A 19,681-nucleotide genomic window follows, 5' to 3' on the forward strand; every position below is an offset into this window, starting at 1 on the left:
TTGATTAGTTATGTTTTCATTTTCATATAGTTAAAAATATTTTAAAATTTCTCTTGGGATTTCTTATTTAGAAATGTGTTGTTAAATTTCCAAGTATTTTAGGATTTTCCAGCTGTCTTTGTGTTATTGATTTCTAGTTTAATTTCACTGTGGCCTGAGAGAAGAAATATGATTTCTATTCCTTTAAATGTGTTAAAGTGTGTTTTATGGTCTAGAATGTGGCCTGTCTTGGTTTTGTGTTTCTTCTTTTACCCACTCCTGACTTCCATGCATCTTATCTCTCTGGGCAACCATTCAACCTTCTTAATGTGTATTTTATGTTTTTTTTTTCTTGCTAAATATTTTTTGGAGGGGTTTGTGTGCATGCAATTTTAATATACATAAATAATATTATGTTTTATATCTCACTATATTTCTTCTTTTTTTCACACAGCACTATACCTCCAGGCTATTAATATATTGCCTATGGCTAATGCTTGGCTTCTAACTGCTATAAAGTCTCCACCACAGTTTGTTTATTTACTTTCCCAATGGTGGACACCTATTTTGTCTCTACTCTCCTGTCACGAAAGATAATGGTATAATGAATGTCTTTGTACATTCCGTCTTATGGGCCTGAGAGAGGATGCTTTTGGGCTATATATACCCTGGACCAGATTTGCTATGTCCTGTGGACATATATACTTATTTTCCTAAGGAACGTCTTACTGCTCTCCAGAATAGCCGCAGTACATGAGGGTTCCTAAAGCCCCACTTCCTCACTAACACTTAACATCATCCAGCTTTTTAATTTTTGCCAATCTTATAGATGTAAAAAGATATATCACTGTTTTAATTTGCACTTCTATGTTTAGTAATTGGTTTGAGCATCTCTTCACATGCTCAGTGGTACTTTGGGTTTTCTCTTCCGTAAATTGTCTGTTCTATATACCTTGCTCATTTTTTTCTGTGGATGTTGATGTCTTTTTATTGTTGATTTGCTGGAGTTTATTTATATGCTAGTTAGGTATATTCTCCCCTTCTATTCTAGATGTTGCCCATAAAGGGAAAGAGGTTAGGGCAGATGATAGAAGGAGGGGATTTGAGAAATTACTTTCAGAAAGCATCTGAAATTAGAAAAGCATAATTATGGGAGGCTTAATAGGATGTTTAAAGGGACTGTCAGCCTAAAGTGAAGGGAATCATGTATGAGATCCAAGAGTATGAGCTCTGGAGTCATTGAGAGTGGGGTTCGAATCCCAGTGTTGTTTATTTATCAGCTCTGTGTCCTTGAGCAAATTCCTAAACCAAGTTTTCATATCTGTGAAATGGGGATACAAGAGTACTGATCTGTTGTGATGTATAATTGAAATAAAATAGAAAGCACTTTCAAGAGTTGCATGGCTCAGAGTAAGTATCCAAAAACATGTTAGCTGCTATTATTATTATTACTATAATTGCTAAGAAAGTTACATAAAAGGATCAGGTAGAAATTCTTGGGCAGGAATAAGTAGAGAACAGTGAAAAGATAGGAAAGGAAAAAGTCTGATTAAGAAAGGGACTGTATATCACTCCTTGGCGATTTTTTTATTTTTATTTTTTGTAGAGACAGGGTCTTGCTATGTTGCCTAGGCTGGTCTTGACTTCCTGACCTCAAGTGATCCTCCTGTCTCGGCCTCCCAAAGTGCTGGGATTACAGGCACGAGCACTGTGTCCAGCCTTCTTGGTGACTTTTAAATTCACCTCTCTTTGCCTTGTTTACTCCTGAGTACAAAAAGTAAGAATTGGACTGAGTAATATTTTCTATATAGAAGGTAATAAAACCATGAATGACTCTGAAACTAAATGCTGAAAGTTTAAAATTTAAGTTACAGTTAAGATAGTAAATATTTACCAAAGGGCGCAGGATGGAGGAATTAGCTCCCAGATGAAAGAAAATATGAACTTGAAGTTGGCCGGTTTCAAACAGAAATGAGAGAAGAAAGGGAGGGGAGGAAGAGGAAAGAAGGAGAGAAGGCATTCACCCAACCATATGGAGAAGTGATTGTGTCCCCTTCACAGTTGGGCCAGCATTCAGAGGACATCCCTCTGATATTTATAACTATTTACTTTTAAGTTTAAAAAGATCAATAACATTTGCATCACAACAGTTTTCTCTTCAGTGTTTTCTGCATGGCAGCCTTTACCTCCTTGTTCCTCAGGCTGTAGACCAGGGGGTTCAGCATGGGGATTACTGTGGTGTAGAACACAGAGGCCACGTTCTCCTGGGCCAGGGAACTGGCTGTGGAGGGTTTTAAGTACATGAATGCAGTTGAGCCATAGAACATCCCCACAGCTGCAAGGTGGGAGCTGCAGGTGCTGAAGGCTTTGGACCTGCCCTCTGTGGTGCTGATACGGAGGATGCTGGAGAGGATGAAGGTGTAGGAAACAAGGACTGTGAAGCTGGTGACTATGATGTTGAATCCAGCCAAAAGGAAGACTGTCATCTCAACATCATAGGTGCTAGAGCAGGAGAGCTTCATAAGAGGGAGGATGTCACAGAAATAATGACTGATGTGGTGATCACAGAAGGGCAGTTTTAACATGAGGCCAGTCTCTACTGTGGAGCCAGTGAGTCCCATGGTGTAGACCATGGCCACCAGCAGGGAGCAGACTGGATGAGACATGATGATGTTGTAAAGCAAAGGGCGGCAGATGGCGACATAGCGGTCGTAGGCCATCACCGTCAGCATGTAACATTCAGCAATGACAAAAACAAGGAAGGAGTAGAGCTGTGACATGCACCCTGAATAGGAGATGATGTTATTCTCTGACACAAAGTTCACCAGCATTTTAGGGGTAATGACAGAGGAGTAGCAGAGATCCACAAATGACAAATGTCTGAGGAAGTAGTACATGGGGGTGTGAAGCTGAGAGTTCAGACAGATCAGGGTGATCATGCCCAGGTTCCCCACCATGGTGACTGAGTAGATCCCGAGGAAGAGGAGGAAGAGAGGGAGCTGGAGGTCTGGCCGGTTTGTTAATCCCCCTAGAATGAATTCTGTCACTGAAGAGTGATTTTCTGCAGCCATTCTCCTCTGGGTGGGAGGCCTGTGGGGATGAGAGAAAAGAACCCCATGACAAGCTGCTCTTGGACTGCTTGGGGAAGCTCGTGTTGAGCCTTTGGTGCCAGTTGGGCCATCCTGGGTTCTTTGCTGATGTACCCTCCCCACAATCCTGCTCTTACTGGCAGTTTCAAAAATCATGAAGATGAGAGGAAATGCGCCAGATATGGATCTTTACCAGGCGCGTATTTCACAAATACCCTCGAGCCATGTTTCTCAAAGTATAGTCCCTGGATCAGCATCATTGCCATTACCTGGAGCTCGTTAGAGATGCACATTCTCAGGCCTCCCCCACATCTACTAAATTAGAAACTCTGGGGATGGGGCCCAGCAATTGGTATATTAACAATCTCTCCAGTGATCCTGATTTATATTATAGTGAGGTTGGAGAACCAACCTCTATCCTGTATATATACTAAGAAGTACATTTCATATTTTGTAGTTGGAAATGGATTTTGCTTCAAAAATGAGATTTCCCTGTCATGTATGGAATTGCTAAATATTCACTGAGTGTGAATGTATGAATACCTATCTCAAATTGATGCAATGTCAGGGTGATAAGGTAGTTAGTACGAGGTGCATCATTGAGTGACGTGTCAATTTCTATATCTGAACAATGAAGAAATTAGTAGTATCAATTCCAAAGGAAGTTGTAAACATAACATGGGTTAACGATGATGCATATTTAGAAATCTTTTTTCAAATACTCAGTTCCTGTAAAAATGTGAGTTGTCATTAAGTGTCTGGAATTTGTTCTTAGTTTTGCACTGGACTTGAGGCCCTAAGGCAGTGGTTCTCAGTATTGGCTATATATTACAATCACCTGGGATATTTTAAAAAATTACCCTGGGTGCTACCCATAGGAGTTCTGAATTAATTGATCTGTGGTGTAGCCTGGGCACTGGCACATAGTATTGTCCACAGTAAGTGTTCAATAGCTAATTATTATTATTTTCAGATTGTAATATCAACCCATGGCACTATTATTAATACATCTCTAATGGCAAAGTATTCAAATTGCAGACATGTCTCTAGGAATCATGGATGATCATTGCTGGAAACAATACATGTAGATATCCTCATCTGTGGGATACATTTCTTTCTTTCTTTTTTTTTTTTTTTTTGAGACAGAGTCTCACTCTGTTGCCCGGGCTAGAGTGCTGTGGCATCAGCCTAGCTCACAGCAACCTCAAACTCCTGGGCTCAGGCGATCCTCCTGCCTCAGCCTCCTGAGTAGCTGGGACTACAGGCATGTGCCACCATGCCCGGATAATTTTTCTCTATATATTTTTAGCTGTCTGTATAATTTCTTTCTATGTTTAGTAGAGACGGGGTCTCACTCTTGCTCAGGCTGATCTCGAACTCCTGAGCTCAAACAATCCGCCCACCTTGGCCTCCCAGAGTGCTGGGATTACAGGCGTGAGCCACTGCTCCCGGCCTGGGATGCATTTCTTAAGCTAAAAAACTTAAATTCTCTCTATTTTAATTACTTTCTTATGTAATTACTAACTTTTGTATAATGAACTATAGTTTACACATGTCTTTCAAAGGTCAATCTCATTAACTTCTAAAATTTTTGAGTCTGGGTAGAAATGTTTTTAGAGAAGAATTTTTACTTCCATTTTTATATTAAGAAAACTGAAGTGCCAGATACTAAGTGAGTTGCCCAACGTGACTTGGAACTCAAATTTACTTCTGCTCTCTCCTGGCCATGAGCTTCTTCTCTTGTCTCACCTGTGTAGCCTTATAAATTTAAACACTTACACATTTACAGCTCTAATCAGTGTGTGATTGAGACATGCTTTATACTTGATATCTTAGTATATGCATAGCGTAGGAAAAAAGAGAAATGCTGTTTTTTTTTTTTTTCGTTCTCTAGGAAATAGAAGCTGTAAAAGTTAAATAAGTTACTCAAGTTATCTGAGTTAATAAGAAGCGGAACTGGGCCTAAAACCCAGGAGTTCTGTCCACCAGTCTGTTTTGTCTCCACTGAACTATACTGTTTTATCATAGCTTATCTTTGTGTAGCACTTTGTTATTATATAGTAAAATTAATTTATTAAATTTTTGACTATAGAGACAGGATCTTATTGGATGCATTAAAAAATTATAAAGGCAATATACATGCATTATAAAAAATTAAAAATGCAAATAAGCAAAAATTAAAAAAAAATTTTTTTCTGCTACTTGGAACCTAACACTGATAGTGAATATCCTTCTAGATTTTTTTTCTATGTGTATGTGTATTTACATATATATATAGATATATATGTATATTTACAAAACATTTTATAATCTGCTTTTATGATATAGCATTTTAAAATATGATAAATCATTTGATTTCTATAATAACTGGCACTAATTGTATTTTTTTTTCTTAGGTGTAAGAAAGAGTCTTTAAAATCCCTAGGATGTGGTGTGAAGACAAAATCTGCTTGCATTGTAAGTTTTATATGTTAAATTATTGGTGGCGAGGCATTTAACTTTATAGTAATTAGTATCAGAAGTAACTAAGATTTTTTGAAAACAGGTTGATCATCCATAATCTGAAAATTCAAAATCCAAAATGCTCCAAAATCTGGATCTTGAACACTGACCTGATGCCACAAGTGGAAAATTTGATACCCAATATCATGTGTTGGGATGCAGTCAAAACAAAGTCAAAATCTTTTCATGTACAAGGTTATTTAAAATATTGTATAGAATTACCTGCAGGCCATGTGTATGAGGGGTGTATGAAACAAATAAATTTCATGTTTAGACTGGGGGCCCATCCCCAAGATATCTCATTATATATATGCAAATATTCCAAAATCTGAAAAAATTTGAAATTCAAAACACTTCTAGTCGCAAACGTTTTGTATAGGGAATTATTTCCATTTATTACAATGGAAATGTGTTATTTTCATTTGTTAAAAAGGAGAAAAGATTTTTTCTAGCTAACAGTACATGAAAAACACTCATCCCCTTTTACCCAATCTGCCTTTTAAAACGAGGAAGAAATATAGAAAATTCACCTTATGAATAACTATTGTAGATAAAAGTGCCTTATAAAGTAGCACAGAGTGAACACCATTCACTGAGTGTAGTAGAAATAGAAACACTATTGTACAGGAGAATCCTAGACAACATTGATTTAATTTTTCACTCTCATAATCCTCCAATAATATAAGATAGGCAAACATGAACCACATATTTCATATCAGTTACTACAGTTATTATGTCCAGTTTTACCAAGCCATCAGAGGCTCAGGATTACTGCTGATGAGAACACAGCACACAGAGAAAAAAGCACACAGAGGTGAAGGTAAACATACAATTGTAAGTAGCCTGTGTAATAAACAAGAGTTCATGGAAGAAATATTTTTCTCATACAGTTGCTTTAAATCTGTAATTAAATACCTGTGCTGAGGAAAAAATGGAGCACAATCTCCTGGAAATTTTAGGGGATGCAGTGGTTTCAAAAGTCAGGAAATGCAAGAACCACATAGATTCTGGTCCTAAATTTACTCAAAGGGACAGCGCAGTCATGAAAAATGGGTCACTGACATTGGGAAGCTTTGGATTCTCTTTACATAAATATGACAGAGTATCTCCTGGGATTTAACCACTCAGGAACCGGAGTCCTCATTACTGGAACAATTAGAGTCTTGGTTTAGATCTCCTCTGTGAAGCATATTTTGTCTCCCAGGTGTGTTAATTTTCCTTTATTGGTAGAGTCATCTTGCAGCGAGGTAAACTTAGAGTCTAATGCCAGCACTAGAATATTGTACCACCAACAATCCTATCACCATTATCATCATTATCATCATAACCATTATCACCACAGCCACGTTGGTTGTTACCAACATCATCATCAGTTGCTAACATTATGGTTGTTACTTATCATTAGTTATTCATGAGTATGCACACTTGACTAGCTTATTTTAAAGGATTTTTAAAACAAATTCAAATATTTTACTAAAACAAACTATATAGTTTTAGTAAAGGAAAGTTAAATTTGTCACCGTGCTGCCGTACCTGTAGACTGACAGTGTAGAATGGCCAGAGGAGCACATGAAGGTAGACTTGTAAGAACTTTTCGTTCATATAGGCTCATTCGTAAGGGAAGTATGTTCGTAAGAAAATTTACTATTGAAGAACATATTCAGTGTTTTATTATCCATGCATATTTTGCTAATGAAGATTTTTAGATTAAACTTTTTATTTTGAGACAATTGTAGATTCAATGCAGTTGTAAGAAACAATGTAGGGAAACCCCATGTTATACTCTTTATGCAGTTTCCCCAAAGGAGGAACATCTTGCAAAATGATTGTACAATATTGCATCCAGGATATTGGCACTAGGACAATCCATTGATCTTATTCAGATTTCCCCAGTTTTACTTATACTCATTTGTGTGTGTATTTAGTTCTATGCAGTTTTATCAAATACATAGGTCTGTCAACCCAAACATAGTTAACATTAAAAAAGTCACCTTCATTTTCTAGTTTTCAAAACATTAATTTGGTTTCGTGTTATCCTCCAAGGGTGACTGGTTATTTTTCTATTGTATCATTATTAATTACCATATTGGTGAGATGTGAAACCAATTTAAACATATTTTATGTCTTTAAATACATTGCAGTTATTATCTTTTTGTTAATCAAATTTTTCTATTTTTAGCTTGTGAGATTTTCTTCAGCTTGTCTCTAGAGTCTTTTTGACACAGTGCTAGTAGTTTCTAATACCTTCCTTGCTATCTGATATGACAAGATGTTCTGAACTCAATACATTTCATTCTTCAGACCTGGAATCAACCATTTCTCCAAGAAACTTCGTTTCTTTTAATGGGGGAAATGATATTTCAAGAACACAAATTAGGTGACAGAGAGGCTCATCGTTCTAGCCTAGTCATTGTTTCTATGTCTTTTCAAACAGAACTGGGAAATTTAGGACTACATAGTTCTCAAAGGGTCTCTCCCTTTTTTTAAATCCAATAATTTTACTAGGCTATGTTTTAATGTTCATTCTGGGGCAGTATTCTTAGGTATAGTGTTTCTTTCTAGTATGTCACTTCAAAAAATTTTTTTAACACCGGGAAGTTTTTTGAATTATGGTTTTTATTATTTGTTCTATTCTCTTGGTTTGGATTTCTCTGTTGTAGCTCCTACTCTATGCCAGTTAGATCTTTATCTAGTGTCTGCACTTGCTGCTTTCCCATAAATCCCTTTAAATTTCATTTTTTTCTTTTTCCCCCTTCTTCACCTTCTATTTATGTTTATTTTATTTATCTGTTGTGCTTATTTCTTTTCTGTTACTCCTACTTCAATCTTAATTTTTGATATTATTTTCTCTAATGTCTAATAATTTCCTAAGTTCTATTGCTTAATTTATGATTTTTTCTAACTCTGAGTTTTATTATTTTATAACTTGTATCATTTTCTTTTTTTATTTCAAAATATTGAGAGGGTAAAAAAGTTTTTGTTACATGAATACACTCTATAATGCTGGAGTCAGGGCTTTCAGCATACCTGCCACCAGGACAGTGTTCATTGTACCCAATAGGTAAGTTTTTATCCCTTCTTCTCCCCCCACCTTCCCCTTTTTTACATTTCCAATGTTCATTATATCTTTTTGTGCCACGTGCACCCATCATTTAGCTCCCACTTACTAGTGAGTGCATGTAGTGTTGGTTTTTCCATTCCTGAAATACTCCACTTAGGATAATGGTCTTCAGTTCCACCTAAGTTGCTGTGAATGACATTATTTCATTCCTTTTTATGGGTGAGTAGTACTCCATAGTATACATATATCACGTTTTCCTTATCCACTCATGTATTGATGGACACTTAGGTTGATTCCATATCTTTGCAATTGTGAATTGTGTCGAGATAGACATTTGAGTGCAGTTGTCTTTTTGATAGAATTATTTCTGTTCCTTTCGGTGGATATCCAGTAGTGGGATTGCTGGATCAAATTGTAGGTCTACTTTGAGCTCTTTGAGGAATCTCCATGCTGTTTTCTAGAGAGGTTGTACTAATTTGCAGTCCCACCAGCAGTATATAAGTGTACCTTTTTCTCTGCATCCATGCCAGCATCTGTGGTTTTTTGACTTTTTAATAGTGACCCTTCTGACAGGGGTAAGGCAGTATCTCATTGTAGTTTTAATTTACATTTCCCTGATGATTAGTGATATTAAACATTTTTTCATATGTCTGCTGGCCATTTGTCTATCTTCTTTTGAAAAAATTCTGTTCAGGTCTTTTTTTTTTTTTTTGAGACGGGGTCTTGCTCTATTGCCTGGGCTAAGTGTAGTGGTATCATTATAGCTTACTGTAACCTGAAACTCCTGGGCTCAAGTGATCCTCCTGCCTTAGTCTCCCATGCAGCTGAGAATACAGGTGCATGCCACCATGCCTGGCTAATTTTTCTATTTTTTTGTAGAGATGGGGTCTTGCCCTTGCTTAAGCTGGTCTTGAACTCCTGGCCTCAAACAATCCTCCTCCCTCCATCTCTCAGAGTGCTAGGATTACAGGTATGAGCCGCCACACCTGGCCTGTTCATGTCTTTTGGCTCCCTTTTTTGAAGGGGTTATTTGTTTTTTTCTTGCTGTTTTGTTTGAGTTCTTTGTAGATTCTGGAAATTAGTCCTTTGTTGGATGTATAGTTTGCAAATATTTTCTCCCATTATGTTAGTTGCTGGTTTACTCTGTTAATTATTTCCTTCATTGTGTAGAAGCTTTTTAATTTGGTTAAGTTCCATTTATTTATTTTTGTTGCTGCTGTATTTGCCTTTGGGGTTTTAGTCATAAAATCTTTGCCTAGGCGTATGTCTAGAAGAGGTTTTCCTGTTTTCTTCTAGAATTTTATGATTTCATGCCTGACATTTAAGTCTTTAATCCATGTTGAATTAATTTTTGTATATGGCGAGAGATACGGGTCCTGTTTCATTCTTCTGTATGTGGCTATCCAGTTTCCCACCACTATTTATTGAATTGGGCTTCTTTTCTCCAGTGTATATTATTGTCTGCTTTGTCAAACTTCTGTTGGCTGTATGTAGATGGTTTTATATTTGGGTTCTCTATTCTGTTCCATTCGTTTATGCCTCTACTTTTATACCAGTACTATGTTGTTTTCTTTACTGTAGCCTTGTAGTATAATTTGAAGTGAGGTAATGTGATGCCTCTAGATTTGTTCTTTTTACTTAATAGTGCTTTGGCTATATGGGCTCTTTCTGGTGACAAATTAAGCTTATGATTATTTTTTCTGGATCTGTGAAGTAAGACATTGGTATTTTGATGGGAATTACATTGAATCTGTAAATCACTTTGGGCAGAATGGATGTTTTATTGATGTTGCTTCCACCAATCTATGAGCATGGGATGTTTTTCCATTTGTTTGTGTCCTCTATGATTTCTTTCATCAGTGTTTTATAGTTCTTCCTTGTAGAGATATTTTACCTTCCTGGTTAAACATATTCTTAAGTATTTTATTTACTTTGTAGCTATTGCAAATGGTATTGAGTTCTTGCTTTGACTCTCAGCTTGACTGTTATTAGTATGTAGAAATGCTACTGATTTGTGTACATTGATTCTGTAACCTGAGAATTTTATGAATTTATTTATCTGTTCTAGGAGCTTTTGGTAGAGTCTTTAGGGTTTTCTAGATACAGGATAATATCATTGGCAGATAGGGATAGTTTGATCTCCTCTTTCCTGATTAGGATATCCTCTCTTTCTTTCTCTTGCCTGATTGCTCTGGTTAGGACTTCCAGTACTATGTTGAATTGAAGTGACAGTGGGAACCCTTGTCTTGTTCCAGTTCTTAGGGGGAATACTTTTAACTTTTCTCCATTCAATATGATGTTGGCTATGATTTTGTTGTATATGGCTTCTATAATTTTGATGTAAATTTCTTCTATGTGTAGTTTGTTAAGGTTTTCAGCATGAAACATTGCTGCCTTTTATTGAATGCTTTTTCTGCATCTATTGAGATGATCATATGGTCTTTGTTTTTGTTTTTGTTTATGTGGCGAATCACATTTATTGACTTGCATATGTTGAACCATCTTTGTATCCCTGGGATGAAACCCACTTGATCATGGTGGATTATTTTTTTGATATGCTGCTACATTCTGTTAGCTGGAGTCTTGTTGAGGATTTTTGCATCTATGTTCATAAGGGATATTGGTCTGTAGTTTTCATTTTTTTTTTTTTGTTGTGCCCTTTCCTGGCTTTCATATCAAGGTGATACCGGCTTCATAGAATGAGTTAGGGAGGATACCCGCCTTCTCAATGTTATGGAAAAATTTCTGTAAGATAGGTGGCAGTTCTTCTTTGTAGGTCTAGTAGAATTTGGCTGTGAATCCCTGTGGTCTGGGGCTTTTTTTGAGTGGGAGTTTTTTTTATTACTGTTTCAGTCTCACTGTTAGTTATTAGTCTGTTCAGCATCTCTATTTCTTCCTGATTCAGGCTTGGGAGGTTGTGTGTTTCCTGGAATTTATCCATTTCCTCTAGGTTTTCTAGTTTTTGTGTGCATAGAGATTTTTGTAGTATTCATGGGTGATATTTTGTATTTCTGTGATATCAATTAGAATGTCTCATTTTTAATTTCTGATTTAGGTTATTTGAGGTTTTTCTCTTCTATTTCTGGTCTATCTGGCTAGTGGTTTATCAATTTTGTTTACCTTTTCGAAGAACCAACTTTTTCTTTCATTGATCCTTAGTATTGCTTTTTGTTTTCCATTTCATTTAGTTCTGCTTTGAACTTTTTAATTTATTTTCTTCTGCTGGATTTTGGTTTGGTTTGTTCTTCTTTTTCTAGTTCCTTGAGATGTGATATCAGGTTGATAATTTGTGATCTTTCTGTCTTTTTGATGTAAGCCTTTAAGGCTATGAATTTTTCCATTAGCACTGTCTTTGCTGTATCCCATAGATTTTGAATGCTGTGTCTCCTATGTCGTTCAGTTTGGACCATCTTTTGATTTCCACCTTAATTTCATCATTGACCCAAGGATGATTCACCAGCAGGTTTTTCAATTTCCATGACTTTGTGTGGATTTGACACTTTCTCTTTGAATTGATTTCTAGTTTTCTTTCACTGTGATTTTGAGAAGATGCATGGTATGATATCTGTTTTTTGAATTTGCTGAGACTTGCTTTGTGGCTTAGGATATGATCAATCTTGGAAAATATCCCATGTGCTGATGAGAACAATGTGTATTCTGTAATTTTCAGGTAGAGTGTTCTGTAAATGTCTATTAGGTCCATTTATTCTAGAGTTCCATTTAAGTCCCATGTTTCTTTGTTGATTTTCTTCTTCGATGATCTGTTCAGGTTTTTCAGTGGGGTGTTGAAGTCCCTGGTGAGTATAATGGTACTATTTATTTCTTTGCTTAGACCTAGTAGAATTTGCTTTATGAATCTGGGAGCTCCTGTGTTAGGTGCATATATATTTAGGATTGTTATGTCTTCTTGCTGAATTGCCCCTTTTATCATTATGTAATGACCATCTTTGTCTTTTTTTACCATTGTTGATTTAAAGTCAATTTTATCTGATATGAGAATGGCTATACCAGTTCACTTTTGGTTTTCATTTACTTCAGATATTTTTTCATCCCTTGACCTGAGTCTATGCATGTCCTTGTGAGTTAGATGGGCTTATTGGAGACAGCATGTACTTGGGCAATCATTTTTCATCCATTCAGCCAGTCTATGTCTTTTGATTAGAGTACTAAGACCATTCACATTCAGTGTTAGTATTGATATATGGGGTATTGTTCTGTTTGTCATGTTGAATGATACCTTGCGGTTTTGTTTTCCTTCTTGTGCCATTGTTTTATAAGAGCTGTGAGGTTTGATTTTGAGGGGTTTTACACTGGCAGGCATCTGTTGTGTTGTTCCATGTATAGTGCACTATCGAGCATTTCCTGTAGGGCAGGTCTAGTAGTGACAAATTCCCTTAGTGTTCGCTTGTCTGGAAAAATCTTTGTTTTTACACCATTTAAGAAACTTAGTTTTGCAGGATACAAAATTCTTGGATGGCTGTTGTTTTGTTTAAGAAGATTAAAAATCGGACCCCAATTCCTTATGGTTTGTAAGGTCTCTGCTGAGAAGTCTGCTGTTAGCCTGATAGGGTTTCCTTTGTAGGTTAGTTGTTGCTTTAGTCTTACAGCTTGTAGAATTTTCTCCTTCATTTTGACTTTGGCCAGATTGATGACTATGTGTCTTGGAGATGTCCTGTTTGCTATGACTCTTCGTGGTGTTTGATGACCACCTTGTATCTGTATTTCTGAATCTCTGATGATACCAGGGAAGTTTTCCTCAAGAATTTCCTTGAATAGGTTTTCCATGCTTTTTGCTTTTCTTCTTCTTCTCCCTTAGGGATATATATAATTTGTATATTGGTTTTCCCTTACATAGTCTCATATTTCTCTGAGTGATTATTCATTCTTCTTTATTCTTTTTTCTGCATCTTTGTCTTACTGGGTTAGTTTGAAAGCCTTACCTTCAAGCTTGAAATCTTTTCTTCTCTTTTTCTGGCCTGTTGTTGAAGGTTTGTACTACATTTTGAAGTTCCCTAAGTGACTCTTTCATTTAAGTTCTGTTATATCCTTTCTCATGTTGCCTGTCTCTTTAGTGACTTATTCATTTCTTTCATTCATGTCCTGAAATATTTTTTAGCTTCTTTTTGTTGGCTTTCAACTTTCTATTCATTCCCATTCATCTTATTATATATTTGCTATCCGTATTCTGAATTCCATTTCTGACATTTCAACTATTTTCTTATGCTTGTGGTCCGTTACTGTAGGTCTATTGTAATCTTTTGAGGGTGTCGAACCAGCTTGTTTTTTCATTTGTCAGAGTTCTTTTGCTGTTTCTTCTCTGCTGAAACCCTTTCTCTCAGTTCAGGGCAGATAGGTTTGCAGTGTTCCTGTTCTCCCTTTGCTGAGACTCTCCTGCTCTTGGTGAGTGGATCTCCCTCCTTCACTCTGAGTGTCTTCTATTGCTTCTCTGATGATTTACAATGCTCTCTCCAAGAGAGTCCATCCACAGGTGGACATCCACTTGCAACTTTTGATCTCTCCTTCAGAGTGGCATGTGTGGGCTGCTTCTAGTCCACCATCTTGGCCTAGCCCCCCTTGTATCATTTTCCAAATAAGTTTTAGCTTGTTTTGAAATAATGTTATAGTATTTATTTGTTTGTGGGCATACCTTTATGGCTCGCTTTACATTTTCTGTGAAAATTATTCTTGTTTCTTATAATAATTTTATGTAAAATTTTACCTCATTTTTTTGGTATTGTTCATTTTTCTATCAAATTAGTTTTTTTCTAACTTTACACCATAGAAATCTCTCTTTGTTGTTTCTGTGAAGTGTTCAAAAATATGCTGCCTTACTGCCTGAGTTCTGTCCTGCTTTCATCTGGATCACCTCTTTCTTTTGTCTCTATTGTTCCTGTTCTGCTTAGTTTGGATTTTATTCCTACCAATTTATCGTTCTAGGAAGTTTTGGTTAGTTAATTTTCAGAGTTCATAGTGCCCAAACTGCTGTAGCCCCCTTCAGATCTCACCATGGTCCCATTTAAATTCTTTCACTCTTAGAATATGTAAAACCCTTTCCAGTTTTAGGTACTATTCTCAAATTGGCCTCTAGAAATTTACATGAAATACCTGTTAGTCATTTTGGGCTTTCTAGGTTTACCAGATGTCCTGTTGTATCTTTCTTTTTCTTCTTGCACAGATGCTGATACTATGCAGAGTTTTAGTTCTTGGTGACTCGTGACCATCTGCTTCTGCTTGTATTTGGGGATAAAGGGAATAACATGTCACCGATTTTTCATAGATTATTCATGGATTGGGCTTTGCTGGTATTTTAATGGAGGTATCCAGGGAGACTAAAGATCCATGAAACTATCTTCTCAAAATCCTCTAAATTATTCCACATGTGTTATTTTTATTTATATGAAGAAGAAGAGGAGGAGCTGGAGGAGGAGTAGAAGGAGAAGATAGTTATTTGAGGAATAAGTAGGATATATTTGTTAAGTATATCTGTGAGAAGAATATATTCTTTAAATATGTTGAAGAAGACATATTCAGTAAGAACAGTTGTAAAGAATATATTTTTATGCTGCAAATATTCTTGAACATGAAGTATTAAGAATATTAGTACTTAGCATTTACTGAGGGCTTACTATTAATGTATTCCAGGCATATTTTCTTGTGAATATATTTATCTTTTGTTCCTCTTGGCTTTTTCCTTTCTTTACCCCCTTAGCTTTTGGCAATCCACAAAAGGCCAGTCAAATAAAAGGGAATAGCTTTGATTTCTGCTTTTTGGTCATGAGAGATAAGTGATATTGGACTTGTCATCATACCGTAAACAATGAAAAAACTGGAAAAAATATATAAAACAATTTTTTTAGACATTGGACAAGAGGTGTTGTTAAATTATTATCTAAGAAGAGAAACAAACAAAGTAAGCCTCGTATTCACCTTGACTTACTGTGTGGAGACACTATTGTTTCATGGCCCAAGGGCAGGGAATACAAACAAACACAGCATTTTTGCTGAGTTAAGATGTAGATCAGAGTTTTGGGAGGCTGAAGTACCTGGAACACATGAAGAAGCATGTTGAAGCAACAAAGTAAAAGAGCTTCAGAAATCTGCACAGGAGTCTCCTTATGTATTTATCTGGGTACTAAGCTGTGCATGTCTAAGATAAAACTCCATGAAGGTGGGTGAGGAACAACTACCTGGAACCTTTATTCTGAATAATTAATTATCAGAGCTTACACAGAGCTGTGAGATATTTGTGTTATAAGCAGCCAGTAGAGAGCTCTCCTTGAACACCTGTGGCATCAGTAGAGAGCCCAGAAGGTTCATGTCTTAGTATTAGGGTTAGCCTAGTTCTAGAATAAAAGCTGTAGTTGATATTTCCTAACAAAGTTTAAAATCAAGCTTTGAAAACATCAAGATGATCTACAAGTAGCTTAACTGACTGCCACAACAAATTTCAAAGCTTCCTAAAGAAATAAAAAGCAATTTGGTGGGTCAACAATGTCCATCATCTTATGACATATTACTAGGCGTTCAGATAAGCAGGAAAATATGTCTAAAACCAGAAGAAAAATAAACAGATATAACAAATCTGATAAAATTAAGAGACTAGAGTTTAAAAACAGTTATTATAAATTTCCCCAAGAAATTAAAAGAAAATGTAAACATAATGGAAAGAAAAATGGAGATATAAAAAAAATGAAATAGTACTTCTAAGGATGAAAAATCTAATATATGAAATAAAAATGTACTGAATGGACTTAATAACAGATCAATGATAGAACAACAGAAACTATTAAAACTAAAGCACATAGGGAAAAAATGAACAGATTCAATAATCAGTGAAACAATATCAAATAGTCTAACAAATGTGTAATTAGGGTACCAGAAGGAAGGGAGGAGACAGAAAAATTATTTGAAGAAATAATGGCTAAAACATTTTAAATGTGATGGGTGAAGATATAGATCATATAAGAAGTAAAAAATGTTGATAATTGTTGGGGCTGGTGTTGGTACATGAGACTTTAGTACACTATTCTCTGTACTTGTATATATTTGTGTTAGGGTGGAAAGCCTAGTAGGTGCTCATGGCGTGGGTAGAGAAATGTTTCTCATGCGGAGATTAAGATATATAACAGTAAAAAAGTTTATTTTATCCTTTAGAAGGACAGAGAGAATGAGAGAGAGAGAGAGAGAGAGAGAGAGAGAAAGGCAGGGGGAGGGGAAGAGAAGGGGAAGAGAGTAGGGAAATGTGTGGCATCCCCAAGAAAGAGAAGGGAGATGCCAGCAGTGAGGCCAAGTGGCACACTGATTTTAAGGTGAATGAAGAGAAGAAAACAAAATAGTGATGGCTGTCAGTTGATAACAAAAGTGGCAGCAGGTAAATAACAAAAACTGCAAGGATTTCAAAGTCCAAGAGTTGGCTTCTTGCCTTTCCTTGGAGAAGGGATTATCACAGGAGATGTGATTGCATCCTGGAAATATGGTTGAGGCTGTAGTTCATTCTCCTGCTATTTACTCAGGAACTCTGTAAAAGCAGATTCTCAAAAAACAATTTTGAAAGAGAGAGATTTACGTCTCTTTTCTGTCCATTCAGCTCTTTTCAGAAGTTGTGCAAAACAGAACTCCTGCAGGGTCCCTGTTAGTGAGAGAACTCATAGGATTGATCTTTAACTGCTACTGGGGAAATTGTAGGATTAGGTATTTTACTCTTATTTTTGCAAGGCTACCCCTTTAAGTTTGAAACTTTTCATTCTAAAAAGTTTAAGAGAAAGAATTTTAAAAATAGATAATGGATCCAAAGGTAAAAGCAAAAACTCTAAAACTTTTAGAAGAAAAACCAGAAAATTTTCATGTCTTTGGGGTAGGCTAAGAGATTTTAGATTAGGCAAAAAAGCATTAATCATAGAAGAAACTATGATAATTAGGCTAAAAACAAAAACTTTTGCTCTTTGAAATAGACCATTAAGGAAATGAAAAGGCGAGACAGATTGGGAGAAAATATTCAATGTATATGTCAAAGAACTTGCATTCAAAATACATAAAGAGCTCTTTTACAACTCACTAATCAAAAAGACAAATGACCCAATTAAAATTGAGCCCCAAACTTGGCTAGCTACTTCATAAAAGAAGATATGCAAATGATCAAAAAACACATGAAAAGATGCTCATTATTAAATATCAGGTCAACACAAAATGAAAACACATTGACATAACACTGTATATCCACTATAACTGTTAAAATTAAAAATAAGTCTGACAAAATCGAATTTTATTGAGGATGTAGAGCAACTGGACCTCTCATACATTGCTGTTAGGAGTGTAAACTTGAATAACCTCTTTGTAAAGTGGTGCTATGATTTGAGTGTCCCTGCCAAAACTCATGTTGAAACTTTAATTACTGGTGCGGCAATGTAGGGAGGTGGAGCCCTTAAGAGGGGGGGCCTAATGGGAGGTGTTTTGGTTATGGGGGCTCCACCCTGTGGACAGCTTGGTGTCTTTCTCATGGTAGTGTGTTCTCCCAGTCATGAGACTGAATTAGTTCTCATGAGAATGTGCCTTCACCAAAAGCTGAGTGGATGCTGGCACCATGCTCTTGGACTTTTCAGGCTCCAGAATTATTTGCCAAATAAAGCTCTTTTCTTTATAAATTACCCAGCTTTAGGTATTTTGTTATTGCACAAAACGGAGTAAGACAAGTGAGTGGTTTGGCAGTTTCTTTAAAGTTAAACTTGCCTATGACCCAGCAATTCTTCTGTTAAGTATTTATCCAGGAGAAATGAAAATATATGTTCACAAAAAGTTCTGTACATGAATCCTTATATCTGCTTTATTCATAAAAGGCCAAATGAGAAACAGTCCAAATGCCTATCAACAAGTGAACAGATAAATTTGTGGGTATATTTATATAACAAATTACTACTCGTAAATAAAAAGGAATGGCGACCAGGCACGGTGGCTCATGCCTGTAATTCTAGCACTCTGGGTGGCCAAGGTGGAAAGATCACCTGAGGCCAGGAGTTCGAGACCAGCCTGAGCAAAAGAGTGACACAGTCTCTACTAAAAATAGAAAAGTTAGCCAGGCATGATGGTGTGCACTTATAGTCCCAGCTATTCAGGAGGCTGAGGCAGGAGGATCACTTGAGCCCAGGAGTGTGAGGTTGTAGTGAGCTAGATTGCAGCATTGCACTCTAGTTGGGGCAACAGAGTCAAACTCTGTCTCAAAATAATAATAATAAAAAAAGGAATGTATTGCTGATTCTCACAACAATATGGATTAATCTCAAAAGGAATGTACTGGGCAAAAGATGCCAGGCACAAAAGAGTAAATACTGTAGGATTTCATTTATATGAAATTTTATATCAGGCAAAACTAGTCAGTACAGATAAATAGCAAGTCAGTGGTTGCCTGAGCTCTGGGATAGAAGGGTGATTGAATGCAAAGGTACATAAGGGGACTTTTTCTGGTAGTGGACATTATTCATATACAATACATGCATTTTTGTATTGTATTTAATAATTTATTGTAGTTAATAAAGTAGATTTAATATGGAAAAAATAAAAATGGCCAACAAACAAACAAACAAAATGCTGAATGTCCAGCATCACTAGTAACCAAAGAAATGTGATTAAAATACTAACGTGCCATTTTCAGAACCAAATTGGGTTGAGAAGTTTTTGAATAATAATATCCATTGTTAGCTGGGGTGTGGGGCAAAAGGCACTCTCATATATTACATATGAGGTATATATCGGTAAATCCTTCTGTGTGTATAGCTCAGCAGCAATTATGAAAAGCCTTAATAAAGAGCACATTCTTAGATACAAAATTGCACCTTCAGGAATTTATCCTAAGAAAATAATAAGGTATGTTTGTAAAAAATGTACATTCTCAGCATTATCAAAGTGAAAAATTGTACATAAAAATTGTCAAACAATGAAGAATTGATTTAATTATGGGTCTCCTGTCAAAAAAATACACACACCCAATAAGAATGATGTTTAATTTTATTTATTTATATGAAAGATTTTAATATTTTTTGATTGAAAAAACTTTAAA

At 36.1% G+C, this 19,681-nt stretch overlaps 1 protein-coding gene across 1 annotated transcript; it reads right to left on the bottom strand.

Annotated features, from left to right (window-relative positions):
* Positions 1 to 2,120: 2,120 nt before the first annotated feature.
* OR8A1 (olfactory receptor family 8 subfamily A member 1) lies at positions 2,121 to 3,074 on the bottom strand. Its single transcript, XM_069470449.1, has one exon. It carries the CDS (start codon positions 3,048 to 3,050, stop codon positions 2,121 to 2,123), a length of 930 nt encoding a protein of 309 aa, XP_069326550.1. The 5' UTR covers positions 3,051 to 3,074.
* Between the last annotated feature and the right edge of the window lie 16,607 nt (positions 3,075 to 19,681).

The sequence above is a fragment of the Eulemur rufifrons genome, chromosome 6, assembly GCF_041146395.1.
Source record: "Eulemur rufifrons isolate Redbay chromosome 6, OSU_ERuf_1, whole genome shotgun sequence".
In the NCBI taxonomy this organism is placed as follows: Eukaryota; Metazoa; Chordata; class Mammalia; order Primates; family Lemuridae; genus Eulemur; species Eulemur rufifrons.